The 18,324-nt window shown below is 41.6% G+C and overlaps 2 protein-coding genes across 2 annotated transcripts in view; one reads left to right on the top strand and one right to left on the bottom strand.

Moving 5' to 3' along the window:
- The first annotated feature begins 270 nt into the window (after positions 1 to 270).
- fahd1 (fumarylacetoacetate hydrolase domain containing 1) lies at positions 271 to 1,262 on the top strand. Its single transcript, XM_068002848.1, has one exon. It carries the CDS (start codon positions 295 to 297, stop codon positions 952 to 954), a length of 660 nt encoding a protein of 219 aa, XP_067858949.1. The 5' UTR covers positions 271 to 294; the 3' UTR covers positions 955 to 1,262.
- An 8,902-nt stretch (positions 1,263 to 10,164) lies between these two features.
- meiob (meiosis specific with OB-fold) overlaps positions 10,165 to 18,324 on the bottom strand; it is a 42,315-nt gene continuing 34,155 nt past the window's right edge. The window contains exons 13-14 of the mRNA XM_068003652.1: positions 13,300 to 13,386; positions 10,165 to 10,512 (exon numbers count right to left, since the gene is read on the bottom strand). Of these exons, the coding sequence (XP_067859753.1) occupies positions 10,402 to 10,512; positions 13,300 to 13,386 (198 nt within the window). The 3' untranslated portion in view covers positions 10,165 to 10,401. The remainder of the gene's footprint in view (positions 10,513 to 13,299; positions 13,387 to 18,324) is intronic.

Raw genomic sequence — 18,324 nt, 5'->3', positions numbered from 1 at the left:
CCTCCAACCCTGAACCGCTCCTCCATTGGGCGATCGCAGCCAATTGCAACCCTTTCCCCTTAACCCTTGGTGGTGCACAAGTTGCAAATTGTTTAACATGAAAATATAAATTTTTAAAAAAAACAAACACATAAATAAATGAGGCGCATCTGGAGTTTTTTTTAAAAAAATGCACAAGGATGCAAAGGGAGTTGATGGTGATTGTAAAGATTTAACGCCCTTAATCTGGAGCCCAGGCTGCACCCGGCGCTGGGGCGGTCCGGAGCGGGGGGGGGGGAAGCGGGGGGAAGCGGGATGGCTTCCACGAACCTGAGCCGTTTCTCGGAGTGGGGGAGGAAGATCATCTGCGTGGGGAGGAATTACGCCGATCATGCCCGGGAGCTGCAGAACCCCGTGCCCGTGGCCGAGCCGCTCCTCTTCCTCAAGCCGCCCAGCGCCTACCTGAGGCAGGGCTCGCCCATCCGCCTGCCCTACTACTGCCGCAGCCTGCACCACGAGGTGGAGCTGGGGGTGGTGATGGGCAGAGGGGGCAGCGCCATCCCGCAGGCGGGCGCCATGGGGTACGTGGGGGGCTACGCGCTGTGCCTGGACATGACCGCCCGGGACGTCCAGCAGAGGTGCAAGGAGAAGGGGCACCCGTGGACTTTGGCCAAAGCCTTCGACTGCTCCTGCCCCGTCAGCGAATTCATCCCCAAGGACAGGATCCCCGACCCGCACCGCCTGACCATATGGCTCAAGGTCAATGACCAGATGAAGCAGGAAGGCCACACGTCCCAGATGATATTCCCCATCCCCTATCTCATTAACTACATCAGTGAGATTATCAGGCTGGAAGCGGGGGATCTGATTCTCACCGGGACCCCCGCAGGAGTGTCTGCCGTGCAGGAACACGATGAGCTGCAAGCTGGGATTGACGACCTTGTCACCATGGAGTTCAAAGTGGAAAGGCATTAATTTTAATTAAAATGTCATTATTCGCACATCTTGGTATTTTGTTCCATCGTATTTTTTCTGTTCAAGTATAGCAGGATGAAAGAGTATCTGCCAATCGCTCAACAATGTACTTTGAATCGGGAGAGAGCTACTAATGCCCTCGTAATGACAGCTGTCTGACCACCACCCCCAACCTGTCTGAGTTCTAATGGTGTCCCTTGAGCAACTGCATCAGACTGGCAGTAAAGAACAATATTCAACAGAACCAAGCAATCATTCAGTTTTTATCACTGAAATAAAGTATTTGAGATTTTCAAAATTGAAATAAATGGCCTGGTGTTAGTAATTTCTTTTTAAAACTCTCCTGGCACAAGTACATTTCTACTTGGTGTAACACAAACAATTCTAATAGTGACCTGGTACTGATTAATTATTTCCTACATCACATTCCCTACATTCCTACAGTGACTGCACTTCTAAAATACTACATTGACTATAAAGCGCTTTGGGACATCCTGAGGTCATGAAAGGGGCTATATAAATGGAAGTCTTTCTAATTTCTTTCTAATGGTCAAAAATGCAAAGTTACTCCTCGATTTGTTTCCATATCCCACATATTGCTATGCCAACTTTATGTAACTGATTCACATTCTGGTATGGGGGGAAATTTGAGAGAGAAGTAAATCAAGTACCATTATTTCTGAACGAGCTTGTGTTTCATGCAGATAAGGTCAAGTGCTCTTCTTGGAGAATATTTGGGTATTAGTAGCTAATGTCATTACCTGCCTGTTCAGGTCATAGTACCACACAGAGAGGAGCCTGGTGTCCAGGCCAATATTCTTCCTTCAGCCAATGCCACCAAAAATAGACTTAACTGGTATTCTTATTACTGATTGTAGTGTGCAAAATGGCTGCTGCATTCACCTGCATAGTAACAGCACTTCAAAACAATTCAGCGTACATGTCCTAAGATTATTATCTACAATTTAAATGCAAGTTCCTTCATCTCAAATTGGTCCCAATATTGCCATCACTTGCAACAAACCTGTAAACACCAGGACTTCATTCCAATGTTATATGGCTCAAAATGATCTTTCTAGACACATAAGAACATAAGAAATAGGAGCAGGAGTAGGCCAATCGGCCCCTCGAGCCTGCTCCACCATTCAATAAGATCATGGCTGATCTGATCCTAACCTCAAATCTAAATTCATGTCCAATTTCCTGCCCGCTCCCTGTAACCCCTAATTCCCTTTACTTCTAGGAAACTGTCTATTTCTGTTTTAAATTTATTTAATGATGTAGCTTCCACAGCTTCCTGGGGCAGCAAATTCCACAGACCTACTACCCTCTGAGTGAAGAAGTTTCTCCTCATCTCAGTTTTGAAAGAGCAGCCCCTTATTCTAAGATTATGCCCCCTAGTTCTAGTTTCACCCATCCTTGGGAACATCCTTACCGCATCCACCCGATCAAGCCCCTTTACAATCTTATATGTTTCAATAAGATCGCCTCTCATTCTTCTGAACTCCAATGAGTAGAGTCCCAATCTACTCAACCTCTCCTCATATGTCCACCCCCTCATCCCCGGGATTAACCGAGTGAACCTTCTTTGTACTGCCTCGAGAGCAAGTATGTCACATTTGAAAAGACAAAAATCTATAATTGTAGAGCTAGGTGTTTTTAACAGTTCAAGTGGACATATGTAGTGCGAAAATTTCACATCCACACACTATACTTTATTAAAATTCTAGTGACACTATCTTAGAGAAATGTCCGTGAGGCAACTCATAAATTTGATATTGTTGGTGTCCATCAAATGGTTTGAATATTTGGTGTCATGTTTTGGGATTTTTCATCATTTTTTTTCTTCGCAGAAAGGATTTTAGGGTTGAGTTAGGGGCTATGTTTTAGGGGCTGTGTTTTAAACCAAAAATGACTTTGCACAGGTTTAAATAGAAAGGCTGCAGGCATTGAAAATGCGTATTGAAGCCAGACAGGCCAATTTGTGGAATTCATAACTGATATAACGAGAGACAATTATTTCATCCTGGGCCCATTAGCCAGGATAGCCCCCATGCATCTTCAGAACAGAGGTTAGATATTCTAGGTAAGCTCAGGAGGTCAATCTTTGAAGTTAGAAATAGTCTGAAAGAAAGGCAATGCCAAAAACAAGTCAGTCAGCCCACAAAAAGGACAGGGCATGTGATTTATTTTTTTCAAGTTTTCGAAGAAAGAAGTGAAATTGATCTAAGTGAGTGGAATTTGCTTTGACTGATCATTTGCTATCTACAAAAGAAAGCAGTTTTACAATTCATACCTGGCCATAATCCTATCAAGTGTTTCTGTCTGGATTTGAAAGGATTGGAGAAGCGCATGTGAGAACACTTGTGAAAGACACGGGGCAGAATTTTGACCTCGAGCCGGGAAGGGAGTTGGGGGGGGCAGGGGGTAGGAGGCTGTTGGGTGCGAAGCCTGGAAGGTAAGTTGGTGGGATGCGGTCAACAAATTTTACTTCGGGTTTCGTGCCCAGCAGCCAGGCTGTCAGGCAGGAAGATCTGTGGTAGCAGGCCACAGCTGGAGATCGGAGGGAGGGATCATGGACTGGGGAGGAGATGGGAGGGCGGGGAAGGACAGTGGATGGGCCGAGGAGGGCACGGAGAGCCGGGGAGAAGAACACTGGGAGGGGAGAAGGGAGCAGGGAGATCGGGGGGGGGGGGTTTGATGCCGGGACTTGGAGATCGGAGGTCACTGGAGGTCGGGTGAAGAGTCGGAGGTAGGTGGGCGGCCTCCATCTCAGCGGGGGGAGTCCACCATCAAGCGGGGGGGGGGGGGGGTCGGCCAGGCCAATCATAGGGGTCCGATCGCACCATGTGAGCTTGTTGGGCCAGGATGAAGCACTCCTGCTCCTCCGGGCCCACAAGCAGTGCAATAAAGGCCCTCACCTCATGGATCCGGCCCTTCCCACCTGCTTTCACCTGACGTGATTCAGAGCAATGAGAAACCTGAACAGGTAAGGTTAAATTCATTTAAGTTTTCCAATACACAAAGAATTAAGTACCTCAAGTATTTCAAAGAGGTACGCTGTCCCTTTAAGTATTGGCCCACCGGCTTTAAGTGGAGGCGGGACTGCCTGGTGTTTGTTGTGCACATGCAGTGCAGTGCAGTGCCTGGGTCAAACCCGGAAGTGGGCGAGTTGGACCCAGATGCAGTCCCACTCCAAAAAGCTGTTATTTTAACCTCCCACCCACTCATTCTTAGGGGTTAAAATTACCCCCATGATATCCAGTTTAGATCATGAGGGTTACACCCCAATTATACTACTGAATAGTTAGATATTGGGCACTATGGGCATATCCTTAAATATAACACTCAGACCACTTATGGGAATGACCAGCACCAGGATAACTGAGGCAGAGCCTAAACAGTTGGGAATGAGCAATACGGCCTAATCAGGGAGTTGAGATAATGTCAAACTACAAAAAGACTTCATCTTCAGACCTGGTATGCATCTGTAATTATAGGCAATAAGACCTCATTTACAACAGATTATTTGGATACCCTGTGGCCTAATTTATATCGATTACATACAACAAAAGATGAATTAACTGGTAAATTATCTGTGGAACAGTATATTCCTCTCATATATAAATTTATTTTTTTGTATCACTGAGGAGGACTGATGTCTGCACCAGTCCACCAACAGCGGGGCTGTTTATTTATGAGGCACTATGATGCTGAGCACTGGCACCTCAGCTAGTCAGTTAGGCCCAGGGCATGGTAGTCACTGGAGATGTGCTAGTGGAAATCATAAAAAGTTATGGCACAGAAGGAGGCCATTCGGCTCATTGTGTCCGTGCCGGCCGAAAAAGAGCTATCCACCTTAATCCCACCTTCCAGCACTTGGTCCGTAGCCCTGTAGATTACGGCACTTCAAGTACGCATCCAAGTACTCTTTAAATGAATTGAGGGTTTCTGCCTTTATCACCCTTTCAGGCAGTGAATTCCAGACCCCCACCATCCCTTGGGTGAAAATATTTCTCCTCAGCTTCCCTCTAATCCTGCTACCAATTACTTTAAATCTCTGCCCCCTGGTCACTGACCCTTCTGCTAAGGGAAATAGGTCCTTCCTATCCATTCTATCTAGGCCCCTCATAATTTTATACACCTCATTTAAATCACCCCTCAGCCTCCTCTGTTCCAATGAAAACAACAGCAGCCTATCCAATCTTTCATCATAGCTAAAATTCTCCAGTCCTGGCAACATCCTCGTAAATCTCCTCTGTACCCTCTCTCGCAATCACATCTTTCCTGTAATGTGGTGACCAGAACTGTACGCAGTCCTCAAGCTGCGGCCTAACTAGTGTTTTATACAGTTCTAGCATAACCCCCCTGCTCTTATAATCTATGCCTCAGCTAATAAAGGAAAGTATCCCATATGGCTTTTTAAACACCCTATCCACCTGTCCTGCTACCTTCAGGGATCTGTGGACATGCACTCCAAGGTCTCTCTGTTCCTCTACACCTCTCAGTATCCTCCCATTTATTGTGTATTCCTTTGCCTGTCTAGTGCAGCACTATGCTAACAGATTGAGCAAGAAGTGAATTGTTGAAAACTGGAAAGGAAAGCAAAGAAACAAAAATCTACTATGATGCAGATGACAGAAAAAGGCAGAAGGTTCAGGAGAGTAGGAAGGGAAGAATAAACAAGTAAAATACTTGCAACTTAAGCAAATACTGCAATCCCACCACAGGAGACGAAACAAAAAATATTTTTGTGAACGGCTGGGACTCATTAACATGCAGCTTGCCAACCAAAATGGCCAGGATGCCAGCGGGATGCTGCTGCCTGGCCATTGAAATCGGGCATCAGGAGGCCGCTGCTAGGGACCTAGGGATACAAGGTAAATGCTCAGGGAGGTGAATCCTGCTTGGGGGAGGGGGTGGGAATCCCAGGGCAGGGGAGGCCCACGGTTTCCTTGTGGGGCCTGGAGGAAACTAGAATTTTTTTTTTAGAACTTGTGTTCTGGTCCTGGTGCTGTTCCTGGCAGGTTTTGCCTGGCGAGGAAACCACCATTGCTCCCCCACTCAGGCCTCAGGTTACAATAGCAGATCTGGCCCCAATGATGTCATCAGAGCCTAATTTGCATATTTAAAGAGGACCCCACCGGCTTGGGCCGGGTGTCCTTGCCACCTGTAAATTGAAATTGCAGTAGGCCAGATTGGTATGGGAAAGAAGTTCCCCGTTCCATTTTAGCTGCCCCCCACCTGGTTTCTGCCAGACGCGGGGATATTAAAATCGACCCTACTGACTCTGGTTAGGGTCCGACTACAGTAAGCATCAGCCTTTGATATGCAATGTCATCAGGCCCTACTCCGTTTGAACTGGCAATAATGCATCATTACTCTCATCTTCTATCAATTGACTAATGCTGGGAATTGATTACGTACTCTGGACATATTGCTCTGACACCCAAGAGAATTTGGTTAACCAGATCGGTTTTGTCATCCCATGGGCACCAGAATTGAAATATCTGCAAGAGTAACCACACACTCATTTGATTTACAACTCAGATATACTGTGAACCACTTGGTCAGTATCGCACGGAACACAGTATTATCTAGTTTCTCAGTGCACTATGACCGTATTGGCCATGTGGAATTGATTGATTTCACATCAATCAATAGTATTACCAAATTAGTTGTTGTAAATGAAAAGTATGGCCAGATTGGCATTTTAGAATTTTATTTCAGCTAAAATTTACACACTTCTTGGACAGAAAGTAAACAGGGCAGCACTTAAAAAAAACCTTCACTGCTAAAGGCTTTAAAGTAGTTCTGTATAACAAACATTTGTAACTAATGTCATAAAGTGAAATTGACTTAGGAAATTGAAATGGTGTGAAAGACACCAATTTTTCTAACTTTAAACTAGGAACTGAATATTGGGAAGAATACCCACCACAGTAACAAAGAGTGCAAGGAAATATAAACCTATGGATTATTTACAAAAAATAGAACTAATGCAGCCTTCTTGTTTTTTTTAAATAGTTTTGGTCCCCTCCAAAAAAGAGATTATGTTGGCAATACAGCATGTATCGTTTTTTTCAAAATTACACAAATAATCTACATAAACAATGGGCAGTTACTGAAACCTGTTTTTTCAAAGTGCTCAGGAATTATATTTTTGTAAAAGCAGCATGTACTAACTTAAACAGGCATCACAAATGTTCTAATTACTTATGGCCTTGAGATTATTAACAAACATGTATCAGAATTCACAACTTTGACAACACTTTGGGAAAAGGAAAAAAAAAATCAACATGTCTTCAAATGAAACAGTAGTTTTAACACTTGAACCAACATTTATTTCACTGGCCAGTTCACTTATTAGAAGCTGTCACTGGCCAGTTAACACATATGCAGCTGTGCTCATAAGGCAGAGCTGTGTCTAAGCAAAAAAGTTTATTTTTGATACTTTGATAATTAGCAAAAAAAAAGCCAGGGGGGAGATGAGGAGAAATTATATTACACAGACTTGTTATGATCTGGAATGCATTGCCTGAAAGGGTGGTGGAAGCGGATACAATAGTAACTTTCAAAAGGGAATTGGATATATACTTGAAAAGGAAAAAATTGCAGGGCTATGGGGAAAGAGCAAGGGAGTGGGACTAAATGGAAAGCTCATTCAAACTGCCAGCACAGACACAGTGGGCCGAATGGCCTCCCTCTGTGCTGTATGATTCTAGTTAATCTCCCATGGCATTCCACACAGGGTGTCAACACCAAGTGTAGTCTTCAGGTGAAGTGGGGTCTCTGGAGGCCAGAGGATAATTGGACCAGGGCATGCAAATCTAATTGTCTCCATTTTAAAATCTCAATATTCTGCCTTTACTTTTATATTTTTCCATCATAAATTCCTATGTCCACACTTATAATGGAAACTGCCTGTATAAACGTGTCACACTGTAACTATACCCCCTAACCAATGGGGGCACTGCAGCATCGCCACTGGGGGTTAGGGTATAAATACAATGTGGTAAGTTCATGTAGGCAGTTTCCATTATAAATATAAACAGAGGAATTTATAACTGAAAAAGCTGGCAGAAAGTGCATGCAGACGTAAGATTTTTAATATATTGCAGAGGGAGATGGAATAATTTGTGTTCCCAGAATAATTTCATAATTTGTTTTGGTCTTGAGATCCTGCATTTTAAAACGCAGCAGCCTAGATGGGTTATTACTGGCATCAAAAAATCTAGCCTAATAATTTTTAAAGATATTTTTAAATGGACTTTCAAAAGGCGTTTGATAAAGTGCCGCACGGTAGGCTTATCATCAAAATTGCGGTCCATGGAATAAAAGGGTCAGTAGCAACATGCAAACAGAATTGGCTAAGGGACAGGAAACAGAGAGTCGTGGTAAAAGGTTGTTTTTCAGACTGGAGGGAGGTGTACAGTGGTGTTCCCCAGTGGTCAGTGCTGGGATCACTTCTTTTCTTGATATATATTAATGACATGGACTTGGGTGTACAAGGCACAATTTCAAAACTTGCGTATGACACAAAACTCGGAAGGGTAGTAAACAGTGAGGATAGTGATAGACTTCAAGAGGATATAGACAGGCTGGTGGCATGGGCGGACACATGGCAGATGAAATTTAACACAGAAAAACGCGAAGTGATACATTTCGGTCGGAAGAACAAGGAGAGGCAATATAAACTAGAGGCACAACTCTAAAAGGGGTACAGGAACAGAGAGATCTCGGGGAATATGTGCACAAATCGTTGATGGTGGCAGGGCAAGTTGAGAAAGCAGTTAAAAATGCACATGGGATCCTGGGCTTTATAGAGGCATGAGTACAAAAGTATGGAAGTCATGATGAACCTTTATAAAACACTGGTTCAGCCACAACTGGAGTATTGTGTCCAGTTCTGGGCACCGCATTTTAGGAAAGATATGAAGGCCTTAGAGAGGGTGCAGAAGAGATTTACTAGAATGATTCCAGGGATGAGGGACTTTAGTTACGTGGATAGACTGGAGAAGCTGGAGTTGTTCTCCTTGGAACAGAGACGGTTGCGAGGAGGTTTGATAGAGGTATTTAAAATCATGAAAGGTCTAGACAGGATAGAGAGAAATTGTTCCCATTGGCAGAAGGTCAAGAACCAGAGGACTTAGATTTAAGGTGATTGGCAAAAGAACCAAAGCTAACGTGAGGAAAAAAAATTTACACAGCGAGTGGTTAGGATCTGGAAAGCACTGCCCGAGGGGGTGGTGGAGGCTGATTCAATCATGGCCTTCAAAAGGGAACTGGATAAGTACTTGAAAGGAAAAAATCTGCAGGGCTACGGGAAAGGGTGGGGGAGTGGGACTAGCTGGATTGCTCTTACATAGAGCCTGCGCGGACTCGATGGGCTGAATGGCCTCCTTCCGTGCTGCAATCTTTCTATGATTATATGAAATGTTTTTGGCAAGTAAAGTAGAAAATACTCTATAGGTGTAGTACTGTCACTACTATAAAGCACAATGTGTTTCAAAAACAAAAACTCTAGAATCAGAGAAAATGAAGCTTTCAAACCCACATGGATGGCACTATCTGGTGTAAATTAAAAAGGAATGGCAAAAAGGCAGATTTTACAACAGAAATTTTACCTACCTAGTATTACACCATCACTGACCGGTCTTTATCAGTTAAATATAAACTGACAAATTCCATAGTGAAAACATAAGATTCAAGATGTCACAATGATTGCTGCATTGTTACATCATAAAGCAGCTATTGTGACATCATGAAGCTGCTTAATTGTTTAAAATAACTGCCATCAGTGTTTAAATAATAAATTAAAAAAACTTTTATAAGATTATTTACAAGCCTGTGTTATATCTGATGGGTAAGTGTGAAATGTCATGCTATGTATGACACACAAGTGTGAAATACCGACTACAATTCGGCCTTACTTATAAGCAATAGCTTTGTCAATTACAGTGACTATGAAAAGTGCAGGGAAGTAGGATACATCAATGTGGACCAACTGGAAAATCTGAGGAATCAGTGTAAACTCCATGAAACTTTTTCAAAGGCTGGAGCATTTAAGTAAGAAAGATAACATACTGAACCAGAGCCTGGGTAGCTGAACAAAATTATGGGGTCCCATGAGAAAAAAAGTGATTTTAGAAAGTATGACAATGAGTTTCAGCATTTGTAAATAGAATATATTTTTCCATATTGACCACATCTAGTTTTCTTGTCCTCTGTCATATATATAATGTAATTTGAACTGGCAAGCTTTTATTACAAAAACATTTTTTGTTTGATAACTTTCTTAAAAAAAAACAATGGTGAGAAATTACCTAAAAGCATTAGTCCATATAAACTGACAAAGGAAATTCTGGTTAACGTTTTGCAGGCCAGTTATCCTTGGAGGTAAATAATTTGAACTCCTGGAGATCACCACTGTAATTAGCAGCTGTTTCAGAAAATTGCGATGGTGGACAAAGTCTGACTGGCCTCTTCTGGATCAGCTACTTTGCAGGAAAGCATACTTGTTCTTATTCCATTTCTTGCACTGCCTGATGCAACCAACTGTACACAATGACAAAAACATAGATTACATTTTTATACTGAAACAAAAACATGCACTGGTGAAAATCTGAAGCTTGATAAATTTGTACTTTTAATACATAAAATAAAAAGTTAAGATGCATAAATGAACCGATTCTCAACAAAATATTTAGAGCCTAGTGTTTTTTCAAGTTTTATTGCTACATAGAGTAAAAGAAACGGGATGAAAGAAACAGCAAAACCAAACTCAGAAGTTAAAGAACAAAAGCAAAATACTGCGGATGCTGGAAATTTGGAATAAAAACAGAAAATCCTGGAAATAATCAGCCTGCTGAGTATTCCCAGCATTTTCTGTCAGAAGTTAAAGATATATTTAATTTGCACAATATGTGATATACATAGTAGGTCACAATAATAGTTATAAATACAGATAATAAGCAGTCTTGTGGATTAGTTCAAATACTCAAAGTGTCAACAGCAAAACCATAATGTGATTCACAGAAAGCTGCATTTTTCAGAATGTTTTTCTTAATGAAACCAGGATGCTGTGCAAGCAGTTTGAGCAGCAAAAGGTAGGCTCAACAAAAGATAGGAGACTTCAGGGAGAGGAGGTTCTACCCTGGTCAATAGGGACAGAATGCCATCCTGCTGCTGTCCTCTTCAGTTTAAGTTAAATAGAGAACCCACTGAAGTGAGGTAGCATATTTATAACTGACTGACTAATTTAGCAAATACCCCAGTGGAGGCTTGAAATGATCTAGTGGCATAGAAATCTATTGCTGTGGTCACCTTCACAGCTACAGCAATGCTATCTTTTGGTGGAGGTGATTGCACAATCTGGCTACGGGTTCCCACAGATTGCTCAAAATGCTTTCGGAATTTTCTTTTCACTGCCATTTTCGTTCAGTAACTGAAATTTCTATGTCCAAAATAAAGGTTTAAACAAAATAAAAAATTCAGACGGTGAATTTCCTAACCTGTCATTGGCTGCCGCCACCTGCTTGTGCTGTGGAGTAACTTCCAGCTCTATTGCCATCTTGTTTTTCATCCAATTTTTGAGTAATTTTTAAAAAAACTTTAAATTTAATATATTTAGCTGTCCCATGACTTTTTCTCCTTCCTGGACAGCATCTTCTTTGCTAGTTCATGAGCCTCCCAGTACTATTCCAACCCTTCTTCCCTGATGTCAGCTGCTTTCAAAGGTGTGCCAGCCAAAGCAGACTGTTCCCATTTCTGCCTCCATTTTTCTGGCCTATCCAGTACAGTAGCAGCCACTTGTCTCACTCCTCTTTCTGCCCAAGAGGCTGTTCACCCTTTTGCCACTATTTCTCACCTGTCTACGCAGCCAGCCTACTCGGCTCCCAACCTAACTCCTACTTTTTCCGCACCAGCTACCTTCTTTCCCACAGACAATGTTGTTTTTACCTGGCTCCGTCCCTGCTAATAAGCAAGCCCGCAATAAATAAATGATGCTTTTAAACTTACCTGCTCACAGCTCCAGGTCCTTGCCCTGTTCTGCCATCCTGCTGCTGTCCTCTTCAGTCCTTTCATTTTTATTATCCGGTGCTTCTAGCTCTGTCATACAGCCTTCCAATCATTTTGCACCACTTCTGGCCCTGCTCTGCTGCCCCACTACAACCCTCTTTCATCTTTTGCCTATTAAAAAAAATTGGTCCACTTTGCACCACATCTGGCCCTGCTTTGCTGCATCACTACCTTTCTCTTCAGGCCTCTGACCATAAAGATTTTTCTTTTCCTTGCTCTGCCACCCCATTGCTGTCCTCTTAAGGCCTTTACCCCTACCTCCTAGCCATCTAGAGCAAGCACAGGTGAGTGAGAAGGCAGTACAAGAGAGCAGATGAGACTGTGGGACTAGAGGGGATATGGAACAACCAACACCCAAAAATACAGCCTGCCAACATCTACATCTCTCTTTCCCTTCCAAATGGCATCACACCTACCAGCACAAAACACGGCCTATGATCCTTGACACCTCCTTGCCCCGCTACTCAGCACATCCCACCCAAAAGTTAAAACAAAATTGAAACAGAAGCGAAAAATACATAGGCAAGCTGAAAAGAGAAATGGAGTGAAAAGTAAGACACAAGAAAGAGGACAATAGCAACACAAATATGACAGAGAGGTAAGAGAAATACCATATGTTCAAACTTAACATGAGCAGCACCATGGGAGATTCACTATTATTAATAAAATACAGAAAGACAAGAAAGGTTGTAACAGAGAAAGAGAAATTGCAGGCTTGAGGTGTGAGAGAAAGATCACTTATTACACAACAAGCATATTCTTGTAATAATATCTGGGAGTGTGAGAGAGGTAAGAGCTATCACAAAAGCCACCTCAGATGTGGGAGTAGTACTGGAGTTTGGACAGACTTTTGCTTTATTGACATTTAAGAGCTGTAGAGCAGAAAAAGTGTTTGCTACAAAAGCGGAATCCAAATTTCTTGGAGGCAACTAATAATGCAAATATGTTAACAGTAGCAACTATATTATGACACTGCACCTGTTAGTAAATTTATTAGCAACAAATATTTCCTTTAATGGGGTTTTTATATTATTGCAAATTATGTTTTACTGAAGTTAGGCTATAGCTTTTGTTTTGTTATGGTAACTTTTGAATTACAAGTTTTTAATAACCTTGGGAGTGGAAGCTGGATGGTACATGCAGACTGCAGGATGGGAGGGGAAGGTTGCAATGAAATAAACTGCAAAAAATTTAAAAGGCTTCTTTTTAATCTGAAAACAAAACTAAAAGAATTACATTGTTAAGGATGAATAAAATCCAAACCTTTAGATAGATTTTGCACCTCTCCAATAGGAAGTTCCACTTTAATGATGTTTTCTGCTCTTCTGTTAAACTGCAAAACTCATCAGGCTAGGAATTATAGCATAAGATATGTAGTATCAGTTATGCAATCCTAAATCATAAGATAATACGTTAAGTTTCCTCATGTTAGTCTACTAAGGGTCATAATTAAATACAATAAGATCCTTCTCTGAAGAAATTCCATTTCTCTATCAGTTTTTTTGTTATTCTTTGTTACTGCTCCAAACTCTGAAAAGATTTTTAATGCACATGAATTTATGCTAATTAAACAGCAAACTTGAGGACAGTCTTACGCAATGAAAATGTGTCAGCTGAAAACAGAACTGAAGATCCAAAACATAACATCTGAATGTCGTCCTTTATATTCACACATTGCCCAGGTGCTTTTTCCACAGAGTTTGACTAGAATTCATCCAAAGTTACCATCACTATTAAGTGTTCCTCCAAGTTACAGCTTATGATTGATAGACTCCAGCCTTTCTTTTTGTTGCACATTAAGTGGTATAGCAGGATGATGCTGAAGGAGTATCATCAATGGATATATGTTTAAAACTGGTAAGCCTGATGATCCCTAATATATGTTTAAGCAGACTACTGCATGATGCATTGGGATCAATGAAGTTAATAGCTGCTGTAGTTACTCCAGGGGGAAAAAAAAGGTCTCTGGACAACTGAACAGAGACGGGGTGAAGGGCACGTTAGTCTATAATCATCTTTCTCCAATGGCAGAAAAGTTCCAATGCAGGTTAAGCATGTGCCACATTAGACATGCATCAAAACAGTTCTGCTTCGTGGTTCAGAAATCTAAGGCATATAATACAAGGGCTTCCTTTGGCCTTTATGCGAAATCTAGGATTTATGGCAAAAAGAGGTTGCAAGAAGAGAGGTCTCCAGCCTACACTGACTTTTCCCTGGAGGAGGAGTCAGCTACACAGCGGGCCAAAGCACCTCTCATGGTTAGCAACGAGCAAGCCGGATACGCAGCACTAGATTTAAATACATGGAACATCAAGTTGGCACGTCACAGTTGTTCTGTGTTGTCCTTTCCACTGCCCTGGATTCAGATGTAGATGTAGATTGTGGTGCTGACTAAGGGGCTCTGAGACCTGGGACAACAGCTGTTGGAAGATGTCACCTGGAGACCAGATATGAAAACATGTTCTCATACGTCCAGGGTTTGGCATCTACCATTATTGGGTTGCAGAGAGGCAAGCAACTACTGAAGTTCTGCATCTCCAATTGGTAGAACCACTATTTGATGGAGTAAGATGTATTTCTATAATGTAGTCAGATGGTGGCAATACACTTGCAGATTTTATGGTGAGTTGTGATGCTCGCCATGCTACTCACGAGCAGCTCCTTGTATCTGCTGTCCACCTAGTTCTGGCTCAAAACACATGCTCATCATTGTTTAATAACTAGTGACTATCCAGTGGTTGGGGGGGGGGGGGTGAAGAGGGAGAGAGGAATAAGTGTGGTTGTGATGGCTCCTAGGGGACACATACATCAATGAAACATCTGAACCAAGTCAACTCTTTGTGAGACTCAGTAATTTCATACTCAAGCCAGACAGGTCCATAGTTCTGCAGAACTTCAGTAATTGCTTGCCTCTCTGCACTGGATTGGTGCAACTGCAAGTAGATTTCATTGCAGTATGTCTGCTACATATCACTGGTGTTGATGGAATACAAATGAATTGCATAGAATTTTGATATTTATTTTCAGTGTCAGCTGAGTATTTGCTATGGTTGGGTAACACTGGTGTCTTTATAAAAATAAGGCCAGTGTGCCAAGTAATAAGAACACTGTTTGGATATGAATTGGATTTCCATTCCTTTAAGAGTCACTGAAATCTCTCAGAAAATTGTAAAAGATTTAAAAAAAAACATTTTGATGTATGTACATAAGCAATATTTTCCTGCTGAGAGTCAGTCAATTATCAAATATATTTCTATACAAAATATGCAATATTCTATATGTATGACTTGGCTACTATTTAAAATTATTCCAGAATGCATCCTGTGTTAAGGAACATTAGATCGTCCACATTTGTGCAATAACAATGAGTTATTTTCCTGGGTACATTTTTCACAATTACATAGTATCAGAATTGCAGGAATTTGTTTAATTTTGTTTTTAAAAAAAAATGATAATGCTTCAAGTTAATAACAGAATGAACACATTTCTGTATAATTTTAACAATTAAAGAAAACTTGACAAAAATAAAAGGTAGATATCTCCATCCACGGTATTGTTATTTTCATTGGTGTGAAAGGTAAAGGGTTCTGTAAAATGTCTACCATGTATGTAAAATAATTTATTGTAATACAAAATGTTTTAAAAAATGATGGAAAGTTATTATTCAGAATCGAGTCAATGTGAAAAATATCAGCAAGTTTTATCACAAAGAGGACTGACCACTAGTGGGCAGTAGTGGAATTGGGAACACCTAAACAACTTACTAGAATTTGAAAAAGATAGTCCAAGCTATCGGTAATATACTTTCTACATAAATACCATGACTGCTAGCTAGAGACATTTTTGAACCATATCTGATACACAAATACAGCTAACAGTGCAAACATTATTTTAATCATAAATTTATTATCTTATCCATTTAAATTTGTTCATGGAATTTGGAAAGACTTTCTCATACATGGGTGGTATAATCTGTAAACACATCCACAACCAGGTGGTTGAACCACCAGGACCTGTTCTTAAGGGCTGCAGGAAGGAACCTATCAGGTTAGTTTCTTTCATTCTATCAGATAATTTTACTGACACAAATGGAACTCTCTGATCGAGTGTGACCAGCAGGGGAGTTGGGATCATCATCTCAACAACAACTTGCATTTATATAGCACCTTTAACATAGTAAAACGTCCCAAGGCACAAGAGCGTTATCAAACAAAATTTGACACCGAGCCACATAAGGAGATGTTACGACTGTGGTCAAAGAGATAGGTTTTAAGGAGCATCTTAAAGGAGGAGAGAGGTGAATAGGTTTAGGGAGGCAATTCCAGTGCTTAGGGCCTAGGCAGCTGAAGGCACGGCCGCCAACGGTGGAGCAATTAAAAATGGGGATGCGCAAGAGGCCAGAATTAAAGGACAAGAATCTCAGGTCTCTCAGCTGTGTCCAGCACTGTGATGTCAAACTATCTTTAATGCTATTCTTCACAGGGTGTCAACAATGGTCCTGACTGCAGTATAAAATTGCTATCTTGCCCTAGTGAGAATTTTCTAAACACATGGGGCAGAATTTTCACTTCCAGTGGGGAAGGGAATGGCGGCGGGGGGGGGGGGGGGGGGGGGGGCGGAAAGAGATTTTCGGGAGCGGAAGCCAGAAGGTAAGTTGGCGGGTCACGATTGAATGAGGCCATTAGAACTTACTTCTGGGTTTTACTTCCTGATTATCAGGCTGGCTGGCTGGAAGACCTGCAGTTGCAGGCCGCAGCAGGGGACCAAAGGGAGGGAGGGAGAGATCATGGGCTGGGGAAGAGATCGCGGGGGTTGGAAGAAGATAGGGGGGCCAGGAAGAAGATCGGAGGTCGCTGGAGGTTGGGTGAAGAGTCGGAGGTAGTTGGGGGTCCACTATGGGGGAGGCGCCCGATCGCGGAGTTCCTGTCAACCAGGTGAACTTATTAGGCCTGGATGAAGCACTCCTGCATCTCCGGGCCCACAAGCAGTGCAATAAAGGCACTCACCTCATGGATCCGGCCCTTCCCACCTGCTTTCACCTGACATGATTCAGAAGCGATGGGAAACCCCAAAAGGTAAGGTTAAATTTATCTTAACGTTCCAATACACAAAATATTAAGTACCTCAAGTATACCAATGAGGTACATTGCCCTTTTAAGTATCAGCCCACCGGCTTTAAGTGGAGACGGGACTTCCTGATGTCTGCTGTCCACACGCAGACAAACCTGCCTGGGTTAAACTCAGAAGTGGGCGAGTTGGAGCCGGGATGCAGTCCCGCTCCAAAAATCTATTATTTTAACTTCCAACCCGCACCCAACCTACCGGATCTTGGGGGTTAAAATTTACCCCATGAACCTATGTGTGGAATTGGTTGTATCAAGTTTCACGTCAAAGTCTGTTGAGAACAAACTGGTTCGTATCCAGGAAAGACAGTAATACTATGTTAAATCAAAATTATCTTAAAGTTTTGTCTAAAGATTTGTTTTATGCTATTACTAATAAAATTTCCTGTGAATGTTGTAAGAATAAATAACAATGATAAACTAGTCTTCACCAACGATCACTTGATTTTCCTGATTTATAAAAGATTTAAGACAGTAATCTGGGCCAATACAACACAAGAATATTTTCTTATTAAAGCTGTATTTCTCTTTTTAGAATGGATTTCAGTGCAGTCTTTTAGAGACCCAACACTGAACTCCACAGAATAGAAAAAACATGCTGCATTATATTTGATTTTCTGTTCACATTGCATCATGTGAAATTTTTAAGTGCTATCTTATTTTCGCAGATGACAGCAAAATTGAAAAACTGAATTAACTAATTGTGGTAAAATGAAATATCCACTCTAATTCACAATATATAGTTGGCTTCTTAATGAAAAAAAGATTTGTAAATATGACAAGATCATCAGAATTTTTTTTAAGGAAAAACAGACATAATATTAATGATTGTTTCACTTCTAAGTTAAGCTGGAAAGTAAACAATCACACTGATTTATTAAATAATCAATCTAAAAATAATCAGCTTTTTAATTTTCCCCTGCATATTCAAGAGGGTGATGGAAAAGCAAGTTAATTATTTCTTCCTGATTTTAATGCTATGGTTTTCTGCTCAGCCAATATGTCCTCTCCACACACACTTTCTTCTGTCCCTCCCTAAGATGTAATCATCCTGGTAACCTGGCCAATAGAAATGAAGTTTATCACACATGTATGATGCAGTGAAGGTCACTGAGGCAAACACTGTAACTATTACTCTATCAGTCCACATACTGCAACTTTAATC

The sequence above is a fragment of the Heptranchias perlo genome, chromosome 22 (assembly GCF_035084215.1).
Source record: "Heptranchias perlo isolate sHepPer1 chromosome 22, sHepPer1.hap1, whole genome shotgun sequence".
Taxonomy (NCBI): Eukaryota; Metazoa; Chordata; class Chondrichthyes; order Hexanchiformes; family Hexanchidae; genus Heptranchias; species Heptranchias perlo.
The sequence above is the reverse complement of the archived record's forward strand: the minus strand, read 5'-3'. Positions and strand labels throughout refer to the sequence as shown.